Genomic DNA, 13,906 nt, shown 5'->3' with positions numbered 1-13,906 from the left:
ATATGAATTGCTACCTCTGCCATTTTGTAGGCAGTGCTTGACCTTAGAACCCTGTAACTCCGTTTACTGCTCTCACTCCATCTTTTGTGTTTTCACACATTTTCATTTTACATTACAGTTGACACTCGAATAATGCGGCGTCGACCCCACGCACAAAACTTCACACATAACTTTTGACTCCCCCAAAATGTTAACTACTAATAGCCTACTGTTAACTGGAAGCCTTACTTAAAACAAACAATTAAACATTTTGTATGTACTATATATTATATACTGTATTTTTACAGTACTGCCATCTAGAGAAAAAATATTAAAAATCATAAGAGAAAATACACTTGGGGTACTGTATGTTATTGATCGAAAAAATTTCCACCCGTAAGTGGACATGCACAGTTCAAACCCTTGTTGTTCAAAGTCCTCTGTATTTTAAATCTCACAAGACAGTATCACTGTTGTTTCTTTTTAATGTTTTTATTTATTTTTGAGACAGAGAGAGGCAGAGCATGAGCAGGGGAGGGGCAGAGAGAGAGGGAGACACAGAATCTCAAGCAGGCTCCAGGCTCTGAGCTGTCAGCACAGAGCCCGACATGGGGCTCGAACTTATGGACTGTGAGATCATGCCCTGAGTGGAAGTCGGATGCTTCACCGACTGAGCCACCCAGGCGCCTGGTATCACTGCTTTGTTACAGTCATTACTCAGAGTTACCACATATTTACCACTCCTGTTGCTCTTCATTTCTTCCTGTATTTCTGTCTTTTGATCTGCGGTAATTTTCCGTCTGCCTGAAGAACTTTGTTATTTATTTTTTTAATTTTGCTCAAGATAAATTTTGTCAGGTTTTTTTGGTTTGGAAACAATGCCATTCTGTCTTTTTTTTTTTTTAAGTTTATTTATTTGAGAGAGAGAGAGAGACAGAGCGCAAGTGGGGGAGGAGCAGAGAGGGAGAAAGAGAGAGAATCCCAAGCAGACTCCACATAGCGCAGAGCCCGATGTGGGGCTCGAACTCATGAATTATGAGATCAAGACCTGAGCAGAAGTCAGATGCTTAACTGAGCAGAAATCAGATGCTTATCTGACTGAGCCACCTGGGTACCCTCATTTTGTCTATATTTTTAAAGACTATTTTAATATAGGTATTGACTTGTAGGTAGTTATTTGCTTTCAGAACTTTCAAGATGTCTTTACCTCTGACTTCTGTCATCTCTGTTGAAAAGTTAGCTTCAGTCTGATTGTTGTTTCTTCAAAGATCGTGTCTGTATTTCTGCTTTTAAGATATCCTACTTACCTTTGGTTTTCATTGGTGCACTATGATGCTAGTTGTGGGGGCTTGGGTTTAGTGTTTGTTTGGTTTTTAATTTATCTCGATTGGGACTCACTGTTTTCATGAATCTGGCTTTATATCTTCCACTATCTTTGGAAAAATCTTGGCCATTGTCTCTTCAGATATTCCTTCGGCGCCATTCCATCTCTTCTCCCCTCCGGTATTTCAATTACTTGGTTCTCTGTAGCCGCCATGTCTTCTGTTCTCCAGGCTTCAGTCTGGATATTTCCTATTGACCTATTTTCCAGTTTATTAATCCGCTCTTCAGCTGGAGCCTGCTTGGATTCCCTCTCTCCCTCTCTCTGTGCTCCTCTCCCACTTGTGCTCTCTCTCAAAAATAAACAAAGAAACATTAAAAAAAAAAAAAAAAGAAAAACCAGCCATCACTGGTATCAGTCAGTAGAACAGTTTTATAAAAGTCACATGTCTTTGAATGGTCATGGGATTCCAATCTTCAATGTGCAGATACACAGATTAGCTTCTCAGGGTAAGTATTAACAGTTTATATACACACACAAACAGACACACTTTTCTACATGCATATATATACACATACATTTATATAAATAATTTTTAAAAATTAAGTTAATTGACAATGCCCACTGAAAACTACAAAAGATAAATGTATAGCTTGGCTAATGTATAGCTTAGAAAATAAAAACATTTTGTAACTATCTCTTGGGTCAAACCAGTGCAATCCATTCTGCCTCATGCCTCACTCCTAATCACCAATCGTGCTCCTACCAGAGCGACCTAAGTAACACTATCTGAACTTTTAACCTAAGTTTTTGGTTGGTTTTCACCTTTATAGAAATGGAGTCAGACTCAGGGAACACTTTGGTGTCTTGCCTGTTTTGTCCAACATTATATGCTGTGAGGCTCATCCATGCTCCACTGAGCAGCAATGATGTGTTCATTCTCTTTTCTGTATAATGTTCATCATATGAATATACCTCAGTTTACTTATTCGCGGGCACCTGGTTTGTTTGCAGATTGGGGAAATTATGAGTAGTGCTGTTATGAACATTCCTTTACATGTGTTTTGGTGAACATACATACACACATTTCTGTTGCCTGGAAATGGAATTGGTAGGTCCTAGAGTATATATGTACTTTCAGGTTTAATAGATATTACCAAACACTTTACCAGGGAAGTCATACCAAAGCTGTATTTCCATTGGAAAGGATAATGAGGTGGTTGTTCTCCCATATCCTTGCCATCACTTGATATTCTCTTTTTTGCTTCGCCACACTGGTACGTTGATGACACCACGTATTGGTTTTGAATTTATATTTCCTTCTAATAATGTAGTGAAGTACAATGTTATGGTTGTGAGCCATTCTAATACCTTTTATGAAGTTTCTCTAAGACTTTTGCATGTTTTCCCTTTGAGTTGCCTGTCTTACGTTTTTTTGTCAGATACGTTTACAATGAATACCTTTTTCTAGTCCCAAGTCCTTCCACTTTCTTAATTGTGTCTTTATATGAATTGACTTGTTAGTTTCAGTGTAGTCTTTTTTTTCCATAGTTTCTGCTTTTCTGATGAATGTTCCATCTGGCTTTAACTATATCTCTGTCTTTCCTCACTATTCTTAAAAGTATTAATTATAGTTTTTTTAATGTCCTTGTGTTAAAACTCCAGCATCCACATCATCTGTGTAACTGTTGCTATTGCTGTTCTGTCAGTTTCTGGTCATTTGATTCTGTTTTTTGGCACACTTGATAATTTCTGAAAAATTGGTGAGGCTCTGGAATGATATCATACTGTACACAAGGTTCATTCTGTCCTCTGGCAGAGTAGGGCCTGGTCACCTAAGCTCCTCAGAGAATGGTATAAATTTAGGCTTGTTGTGAATGTGGCAAGGTTCCTTCTACCTTTCGTTCACTCTGGCTCTTAAGACATAGCCCTCTGTTTTGTTTTGTTTTGTTTTGTTTTGTTTTGTTTTCTATGGAACAAACATATGTGAAACTTAAACAAAACAAAACAAAACAAAAAACCTAGCCCTCCATGGATTCCTGGCTGAAAGCTTGGAGCATTCACTAGGTCCCTCCACTTTAGTGGGTCTCAAATTGCAGTTTTTACCACCCCAGCCCAGTGAAAAAGCCAAAAATTCCACTCTTTTAAAGTCTTCTGCTTGGTTTCTTAGACTCCTAAAATAGCACTGTACTGTATTTGGGTTGCCTAGGTGGCTCAGTTGGAGGAGCATGTGACTTATAGTTTTCAAGCCCCAACAAGGGGATAGAGATTACCTAAATAAATAAACTTAAAAAAAAATACTAGAAATACTTTACAAATGTTAAATGAAGAATTTTGAGATTGATAAAGAGATTTTGACTCTGGTGTAATGAACAGCTGAAAAGAATTGCTTATGGTTAAGCAACAAAATAAATATAGTTATCAATCTTTCAACCATATGATCACTATCACTAGTAGAAAGAAATACATACAAAACAGTTTTGTTAGAGACCAAAAGTGGATAGAAGATTAAAATGTTCTTGATCAAATTTCGATCTAAACATTTGTTTTTATTTACTGAACTTAGAAATGATGGCTATTAGACTCTCTTATTGATAAATTTGGGGGAAAATTATTGAATTAAATCTGCTTTAAAATGTGCATTTAAACCAGTTGATTTCACAAAACTAAAGGGAGCATGTAGGAAATGTTCACTTCTGTCCATGAAGTATTAATTACTGCAGGAATTGTTCTTTGGTTGTCAACAAATAGAAAACCAAACTAAAAAAGAAAAAGAATTGTGTTCAGAAATGTTCGACAGGGAGCATAAGACCGGGTTCCCTGGGGAAAGGGAAGCACCTGAAATGCACCCTACAGTGTTCAAGCTTACTGCCCAGAGGCATTTCGCAGGTTGAAAGACAGGGGCAGGAAGAGCCCAAACAGCCTACAGGTCTTGCTACATTTATTTATTTATTTTTACATGTTAATTGTCTATTTTGAGAGAAAGAGAGAGTGAGCAGGGGAGGGACAGAGGGGGAGAGAGAAAGCATCCCAAGCAGGTTCCACGCTGTCAGCACAGAGCCCAACATGGGGCTCAGTTCACAGATTGTGAGATCGTGACCTGAGCTGAAACCAAGAACCCAATGTTTAACCTACTGAGCCACCCAGGTGCACTTGGTCTACATTTAGATCAGAGACTTGGAAGTCTGAGTTGGCTAGAATTGTGAGGCAGAACAGTGATGAAAAGAAAGTGTGTAAAGATAGAGGTCTGATGACTTGCAAAGGGACCCTCTTGAGTTATTGTTTGAATACAGATCTTTACGTGCAAAGGATGAAACTTCAAGAGGCTGGGAAAAGAACCATTGCAAAGAAGAAGACCAAACATTTCTTGGGTATTGTACAGGGTAGGAACATTTTGCTTTCCCTCTGGCTACAATGAAGAAACTTAAAGTATGAACACCAGGTAGAGTCTTTAGGTGGGCATGCTATAGTGGGGCTGGCTTCATCCTCAAAACTGCAGTGGACCTACTCCCAAAAAACTGAAAGGACACCAAGGATGAACCTAATCCTGAGTATTTAACTCCATGCCGGAATCAAGTCCAGCATTCTTTGAAAGAATGAAATGTCATCCCTCACTCAACAGTGTAAATTTTAAAATGTCTGGCACCTTTACCAGGGATGCAAAGTAGCCACAAATATAATTCATAGCAAGGAGAAAACTGAAATGATAGAAACAGACCTGGAAACAGTATGTTTGATGGACAACCACAACATGAAACAGCTATTAACCTGTATAGCGTTCATGTCCTACGATAGAAAGGAAGATGGAGGATGTAAAAAACAACAACAAAAACACCCAAGTTGAACTTCTAGAGGTGAAAAACACAGTAAATGCAGAGTACACTGATTAGGATTAAGAACAGAAGAGATAATTACTCATTTAAAAAACAGTGGAATAGTAATAGAAACTGTTCAAACAAAAGCATGGGGAGGTAAAAGACTAAAAAAGAAAAAAATGAACAGAGCATCAGAGACCTTTGGAACAGTATCAAGCAGTCGTGTGTGTGTGTGTGTGTGTGTGTGTGTGTGTGTGTGTGTATTATTTATTGTGTGAGAGAGAAAGAGGGTGTATGCAAGCGGGGAGAGGGGCAGAGAGAGGAGACAGAGAATCCCATGCAGGCTCCGCACCGTCACCACAGAGCCCTATACAGGGCTCGATCCCAGGAACCTGAAAGATCATGACTTGAGCTGAAATCAAGAGTTGGACACTCAACCGAATGAGCCATCCAGGCGCCTCAGTGACAAGATCTTAAAAGCAGCCAGAGAGAAAAGACTCATTACATAGAAAGGAACAAAAAAAATAAGATAAGGAGACTTCTTGCTGTGCGCTATGCAAACTAGAAGGCATTTCTAAAGCATTGGAATGAGGACATCTCTAACGCATTGAAAGAAAAATGACCCATTAAAATTTTTACACTCCTGTGAAAATACCTTTCAGACACGTGGGGGGAAACAGACATTTTCCCACTAAAAAAAGGTGAATATAGGGGGGTGGAGAATATATCAGCAGACCTGCACTGCAAGAAATGTTAAAGGAAGTTCTGTAGGCAGAAGGAAAACAAAACCAGATGGAAATGTGAATCTATGCAAAGGTAAAGAGATGCAGAGTGCTGGATATTGTAAATATGTGGGTAATGTAAAGTATTTTTCTGTGTTTCCATATAGGGTATATATGCGTGTATATAGTATACTGTTCCTCTATATTACATGGCGTGTGTGTCTGTATATGTGTGTATATGTGTTACATAAGTCCTGTTTAATACAGTGTTTCTGCATACAGGCCACAGACAGTTGGAATTTCAAATTTAAAATCCATCCTATTTACACTAATGTTCTTTGACATATACATAGGGCTAAGATTACTAAAATATCTGTAAGACCTAATTTCAAAACTACAAAGTAGATACCAGGTTTGTGATCCAGCATGCAGGGAGTCGTCACTCCTTTCTAACGACAAGTAAAAAGCTGAACAAATTGAAAAAATCAACAGCTCTTCTTAGAAGCACTAGAGAAGAAGTAAGGTCACAGAGCAACGTCCCCCCCCCCCCCCAATGGAGAGGACAACAGGCAGAAATATTCATCACGACATCCAGGAACTAGAGCAGAAGACTCCGTGGGAACCAGTCCCAGGGTAGGAAGACCTAAACTGTAATTGCTAGAGGCTCAGTGTAGACAAATCAAGAGTTAGCAACTCCAGGTGGGGCTTTGCCAGGGCCTTACGGTGAATACTGGAGAAAAATCCCCTCGTGCTTATAGAGGCGGATGGTGAAAGGAAGCTTCTAGAATACACCAGAGCACTCTGTTCTTGACAAGGCCTGTCCTAGAGAGAAACTGTTACCAGAAGTTAACCTACCTGGGGGAAAGGAAATGTCCAGTTCCTGCTCCCTCTGGCCTTCCATCTGGAGGAAGTAAATACCCAACTCCACCTGCTCCAGCCATCCTGTCCTGCCTGAAGGGTGTCGGGGACTGAGAAGCACTGGTCAAGTGAAGTCCACACTCCAAGGGCACAGGCTTACTTAAAAGCTGAGAGCTAATCACAGGACCAGTAGAAGCTTCCCCTCCCTGCCCCGTCTTATTAATGCATTACCGACTTCCTTTTTATCATAGTTCCTTTCACCCAGTATATCATGTCCCCCTTTCAACAACAACAAAATATCACAAGACACACTAAAAGGCAAGAAACACGATTTGAAGAGACTTAAACAAGCATCAGAAGCAGAGTCAGAAATGTTCAAACTATCAGACTAGGAATTTTGAAAAATTACCACTTTGCTAAGGGCTTTAATGAAAAAAAAAGGTAGAAAAAAAATGCAAGAACAGGTAGATAATGGAAGCAGAGAACTGGAAATTTTATGAAAAAGAAGTGCTGGAGATCAAAACAGCAACAAGAATGCCTTTGATGGGCTTGTTAGAATGGACATCCCTGAGGAAAGCTTCACCCAGCTTGAGAATGACAATAGAAGCTTGAAAACAGAAAAGCAAAGAGAAAAAGACAACAGAAATCTCCAAGGAGTTGGGACAACTACAAACGAAGGCACATAAGCATAATGGGAACACCAGAAGGATAGAAAAGGGGAGGAGGCTGATAGAAGGAGTAAAAGTAATATTTCAAGCAATCATGACGAAGAATTTCTCCCAAATTAATGTTAGATACCAAGTCACAGAACCAGCAATCTCAGAAAACACCAAGCAGGATGAATATTAAAAAAAACAAAAAAAACAAAAAAACACCTACATTTGGGCATACGATTTTTAAAATTCCGAAAATCAAAGATAAAATCTTGAAAAAAGCCAGAGGAAAAAAACACCTTACCCATAGTTGAACAAAGATAAGAATTACCTCCAACTTCTCCTTAGAAATGATGTAAGCACAAAGAGGGTGGGGTGAAATGTTGAGAGAACAAAAAACCACCAACTTAAAATTCTGTACTCTGTGACATTCGCCTTCAGTATCAAAGGAGAAATACAGACTTTCTCAGACAAACAAAAGTTTAGTGTGCTTGTTGCCTGTAGACCTGCCTTGCAAGAAATGTTAAAAATTCTTTACAGAGAAGGAAAATAAATCAGAAAAGCAGATCTACAGAAAGAAAAGAAGATTGTCAGAGACGTAATAAGCAAAGGTAGAGCGCAAGCTTTTATTCATCTTATTAAGTGATTTGACAAGAGTTTGTTGGAAACAATGGCAACAGTGTATTTATGTATGTGTGTGTTTGTTTAAATGAAATGAATGATAGCAATGATACAAGGCAAAGGCAGGAGAGATTAGGAATATTTTGTTGTTGGGAGGTACTTGCCCTACTTGTGAAGCAGCATAGTGTTATTTGCCAGTAGTCTTGGATTCATTGTAAACATATAGACTCTAAGGGAACCATCTAAAGAAGTATAACTGATAGGCTATGAAAGGAAAGAAAATAGAATCATATAAAATGTAATTTTATTCGTCACTGCCAAAACTTGGAAGCAACCAAGGTGTCCTTCATTATATAAATAAACCGATACATTCAAGACAATGGAATATTACACGATACTCAAGAAGAAATGAGCTCTCCAACTATGAAAAGATCCAGAAAAAACTTAAATGCATATTGTTAAATGAAAGAAGTCAATTTGAGAAGGCTGTATATACTGTGATGCTAACTACATGACATTCTAGAAGAGACAAAACTATGGAGACACTAAAAGGATCAAATACCACCAGAGAGTTAGTGAGGAGAAAAGAATAGGTGAAGCACAGGGACTTTTAGGGCAGTGAAACTACTGTCTATGGTTCTATAATGGTGGATATATATCATTTTACATTTGTCAGAACTCATGGAATATTCACGAAGAGTGAAACCAATTGTAGAGTGTGGACTTTGACAATGATAATGATGTGTCAATAGGTTCATCATCTGTAACAAGCATACCACCGTGATATAGGATTTTGATGGGGAAGTTGTAGGCGGGAGATTGGTTAGGGACAATAAGTACATGGGAACTCTCTGGACTTCCACTTAATTTTGCTATAAACCTAAAGCTGCTCTTAAAAAACTCATCTGTTAGTTTTTAAAAGTACAAGAAATTGCTGAAATTAAAGGAGACCTAAATATAGGGTGAGATATGTCATGTTTACAAATCAGAAAATTCATTATTAATGTCACTTCACCCAAATTGTTCTATACATTTAGTGGAGTCTCAATCAAAATCCTGGTGGCCTATTTTTTTTTTTTATAGATAGTAACAGGCTGATTGAAAACTTACATAAAGTGCAAAAGATCTAGAAGATGAAAGCAGTGTTAGAAGAACAAAGTTCAAAGACATGCACTACCTAAGTTTAAGACTTTTATAAAGTTGGGGCACTTAGGTGGCACAGTCGGTTAAGTGTCCGACTTCGACTCAGGTCATGATCTCAAGGTCTGTGAGTTTGAGCCTTGCATCGGGCACTGTGCTCAAAGCTCAGAGCCTGGAGCCTGCTTCAGATTCTGTGTCTCCCTCTCTCTCTGCCCCTCCCCCACTCACACTCTGTCTCTCTCCCTCTCTCAAAAATAAACAAACATTAAAAAAAAAAAGACTTCTATAAAGTTATAGTCATTAAGACAGCACTTATGTGGTGGTGTTTAGGATAGACCTACAAATCGGCGGACAGGTTAGAGAATATGCATATGATCCAGTGGTTTTCAACAAAAATTCCCAAGGTAATTTGTTGGAAAAAAGATAGTCTTTTCTAAAATTTTTTTTCAACGTTTATTTATTTTGGGGACAGAGAGAGACAGAGCATGAACGGGGGAGGGGCAGAGAGAGAGGGAGACACAGAATCGGAAACAGGCTCCAGGCTCTGAGCCATCAGCCCAGAGCCTGACGCGGGGCTCGAACTCCCGGACCGCGAGATCGTGACCTGGCTGAAGTCGGACGCTTAACCGACTGCGCCACCCAGGCGTCCCACAAAAGCTCAAATTTAAAACATCTATAAGTAAATGGTGTAGGGGTGCCTGGGTGGCTCAGTCAGTTAAGCATCTGACTTTGGCTCTGGTGAGGATCTCACGGTTTGTGAGTTTGAGCCCCACATTGGGCTCTATGCTGACAGCTTGGAGCCTGGAGCCTGCTTTGGATTCTGTGTCTCCCTCTCTTTGCCCCTCCCCTGCTCACACTCTGGCTCTCTCAAATAAACATTATTATTATTTTTTTTAATTTAGAAAGTGGTGTAACTCTGTGCATAGAAAATTCATCTAACAGTTTTATGGGCTTAATGAAATTTTTGTCAAGATTTTCTTAAATATTCTGATTTTAAATATCAAACTCACGAAAGTAGTAGGGGCACCTAGGTGGCTTAGTCGGTTGAGTGTCTGACTCTTGATCTCAGCTCAGGTCTTGATCTCAGGGGTTGTGAGTTTAAGGCCTGTGGGAGCCCATGCCCAGGGTGGAGCCTACTTTAAAAAAAAGAAAAGACGGAATTATGTTTAGGCCTCTCTTATTTCAGGCCACCTGGATGCCTCAGTGGGTTAAGCATCCAACTCTTGATTTCAGCTCGTGGTTCATGAGATTGAGCTCTTTGCTGACAGCCCAGAGGCTGCTTGGGATTCTCTCTCCCTCACTCTCTCCTCCTCCCCCATTCTCTCTCTCTCTCTCTCTCTCTCTTCCTTCCTCTCTCTCAAATAAATAAACTTAAAAAATAATATAAACTCATGAAAGGAGTCTGGGTCAAATGGGAGCTGAAGACAATCTTCGGACTCAGGATATTCTGTAACCGCAATCAGCATCATTTACCAACTTTGTTTAGTTTAGTAAATGTATGGTAACTATTTCTACTATAGTGATACAATGTAGAATCGTGGCAGAACTAATTTGTTATAGCTTTGTTTGTTATAGTCCTGTATCTGGAAGAGTCTAAGTGTCTTAATGGGTTTCTTTCAGTTATACTTTTAATTTTCATGAAGGCAAGTATACGTGTTAGAGTGACTTGTATGTGTTGAACACTTAGGTATATTGTATACTTATCATCTCTCTCCCTCTGCCCCCAATTGTTAGATTAAAACATGTCAGTTATGAAATGTTAAGTCAGAATTCTAACCACTGATTGCATGTTTCAGCCTAATAATGCATGTTTAGTTTATTTTTGTTTTTAATTTTCTTTATCATTTTAGTAACAATGATGATGTTATGTTGATTTCTGTGGAAAGTCCTAATTTGACAGCTCCAATTACATCAAATCCAACAGGTATCTGAAGTTGATTAAAATATCATCTATCAAATTAGAAAATCTCAAATCAGTTTTTTTTCTAATAGAGAATTGAATATTATCTTTCAATAAATAAATATTTTAATTCTGGTTCCAAAAGTGTTTTAATTTATGTCTGTGGTTAATAATATCTGAATAAGTAAATGATTCCTTGATATAACTGAGGTTTCTTTTTAAACTCGTGTTTATCAATTTATGGCCTTTTGTTTGTTTATTGTGTTTAATGGCTTTTTGAGTTTTAAAACTACTTACCCTTTCGTATACATTATTTTTCCATGTTTGCTCTGGCCTGTGTTGGGGGGACAGATTTGTTTTTTGTTTGTCTTTTTGTTTTGTCTTTTAAGTTACCTTACAGTCCACTTAAGATTTAAAGTCTGCTGTTGTTTTGCATCTTTGATGTTTTAACTTTCAGTTTCTGTGAGAATACTGTTGTTCTTTAGAGTTTCTGTCTTATTTCACTTACGTAAAAATCTTTAACCTAAGATTTCTGAAGTTCGTCTCTTTTACAATGGCTTTCTTGTTGGCCTAGAAGTTCTCATTCAAAATTATCCATTTCCTCTTCACGTTTTACTATTTTAGAGTATTTGCATCTTGATTTCAGAAAGCTTTGCCTCCACTTATCTATCTCCTGAATTGCCCCCAGGGTTTGGACTGTTAAGATTGTGAATCAGATAGGTACAAGGGATATTAAGCATTGATCTGAGATTTTCTACTGGTTCTGGATCGATGCTCTTCAGCTCTCTCCAGTAGTCTAGTTTAGAAATACTGTGAATAAAAAATGTGCACCTTTCCAAGTCTTTCCTCAAATGCTGTATTAATTTACAGATGGATTTTCAAAAGAGAGTCACTAATACAGTTGTAAAGTCACAGAAGAACAAAATCTTTTGAACGAAAATTAGATTTTTTGTTTGTTTGCACTGTTCCTTGGTCTTTGGAATAGGTATGTCCATTGAATTACTTTTTGTGGCTATGTACCCATACTTGGTAAATGGTTAATTAGGATCCTCATTATTATGTTTTAGCATTTGTATATATTACAAAGTTCATAAATATTTAATTGCTTAATAAACTTGTCAAATGTTGGTATTTTAATAATTGTCTTTCAGATACTGGAAAACCTACGTCAGGAAATTCTAACAGTCCACCAAATGCTGAAGCAGAAGTTCAGGTAGGTAATAAATATTGTTTCTGAGTGCTGTTTATTTGAATATGTTAGTTCTGTGAACTTGAGTGTTGCTACATGTCGGATGACTTAGTTTTGTTATTCATTCTTCAGGAGACTCATTCTCTGTGAAATAAATGTCTGACTAGTTGGCATACCCATGGTCCATTCTAGCGTAAACATTAAAAAGCAAACAGGGCACTTGGGTGGCTCAGTCGATTACACATTCAACTTTGGCTCAGGTTGTGATCTCACAGTTCATGAGTTCAAGCCCTGCATTGGGATCAGGCTCTCTGCTGTCGGCACAAAGCCCACATCAGATCCTCTGTCTCCTTCTGTCTCTGCCCCTCCTATTCTCATGCACCCAGGCACAGGCACTCTTCTCTGTCAAAAATAAACATTAAGAGGGGCGCCTGGGTGGCGCAGTCGGTTGAGCGTCCGACTTCAGCCAGGTCACGATCTCGCGGTCCGGGAGTTCGAGCCCCGCGTCAGGCTCTGGGCTGATGGCTCAGAGCCTGGAGCCTGTTTCCGATTCTGTGTCTCCCTCTCTCTCTGCCCCTCCCCCGTTCATGCTCTGTCTCTCTCTGTCCCAAAAATAAATAAACGTTGGAAAAAAAAAAAATAAACATTAAGAGAGAGAAAAAATTAAAAAAAAAATAAAAGCAAACACTTAATGATAAACATATTTCAAAACCATACTTACTTACCAAATTAACTCAGACTCTGCCCAGTCATATTGTGAAAAACCACGTAGTATTTCCTGAGCTTCTCTCTCATAGTAGAATTAAATTAAACCTTAAGGACTTATAGCATGTTCTGTCTTCTAAATGGTAATTTAAAATTTGTGTTTTATTTTTTAAAAAATATGTTCTGTTATGGAGGCAAAATCTTGTTTCTTTAACAACAACTTTTCAGGCCACAGAGAAAAAGAAATTTGATTCTGTGATCGATCTGACAAAAGAAGCCCGATCAAACTGCAACGCAGGTAAACGAGTTGTCTTTCCTTCTTAAGTACGATGGAAGCTAACAATTTAGAAAGCATTTGACACATTTATAAAGTTTGTTTCAGTGTGTTAGTATATGTGTGTGTGTAGTTCTGGGCAGTTTTATCATGTAGAGATTCATGTGATGGTCACCACAATCCAATCACACAACCATCTGTGGGTGTTCTGTGATGATATGCGTGTATCTTTTTGAGATTGGCTTCTTTTCCTTACTTAGCATAATTCCCTCAGAGGGTCACCAGAGTTGTGTATCAGTAGTATTCCCTTTTGCTGGTGAGTAATATTCTGTGGTATAGATGTATAAAATAGTTTATATTCACTCACTGAAAGACATTGGGTTGTTTGGGGCTATTATGAATCTCTTCTTTGGTACACACCTTTTTTCTTTAACTATAACAATAGCACTGTGAGAGGAAGCTAGGGCATAACGTGAAAGGGAAGAGGAACAGCGCCCTCTTTCTCAGATTTAAAGAGAAAGAAGTAAAATATAGTCATCTGGGACTAGTAATGAGTTACAGAGTTTCAGCCCTTAATAACTGCACTTGAATGTTTTTGAAACTCTTGATAAACTCTTGAAATATTACTTATTAGCATTAGTAAAATTGTGTAATATTTAAAAATGGAGATTAGCATAGGAAATATATAGTCTAACTCCTTCTCCCCTTTCAACTGTGGACCCAAACAAA

General features: G+C 38.3%; 1 protein-coding gene across 3 annotated transcripts in view; it reads left to right on the top strand.

Annotated features, from left to right (window-relative positions):
• The window catches only part of ATF7IP2 (activating transcription factor 7 interacting protein 2), a 58,858-nt gene that overhangs the window by 27,751 nt on the left and 17,201 nt on the right, over nt 1-13,906 (top strand). For 2 of the 3 annotated variants that reach the window (XM_043560548.1, XM_043560549.1), the window contains exons 8-10: nt 10,960-11,033; nt 12,161-12,222; nt 13,132-13,201. In XM_043560548.1, coding sequence (XP_043416483.1) covers nt 10,960-11,033; nt 12,161-12,222; nt 13,132-13,201 — 206 coding nt within the window. The remainder of the gene's footprint in view (nt 1-10,959; nt 11,034-12,160; nt 12,223-13,131; nt 13,202-13,906) is intronic. The other variant, XM_043560550.1, reaches the window with a different exon arrangement.

Source organism: Prionailurus bengalensis, chromosome E3 (genome assembly GCF_016509475.1).
Source record: "Prionailurus bengalensis isolate Pbe53 chromosome E3, Fcat_Pben_1.1_paternal_pri, whole genome shotgun sequence".
NCBI classification, from domain to species: Eukaryota; Metazoa; Chordata; class Mammalia; order Carnivora; family Felidae; genus Prionailurus; species Prionailurus bengalensis.
The sequence above is the reverse complement of the archived record's forward strand: the minus strand, read 5'-3'. Positions and strand labels throughout refer to the sequence as shown.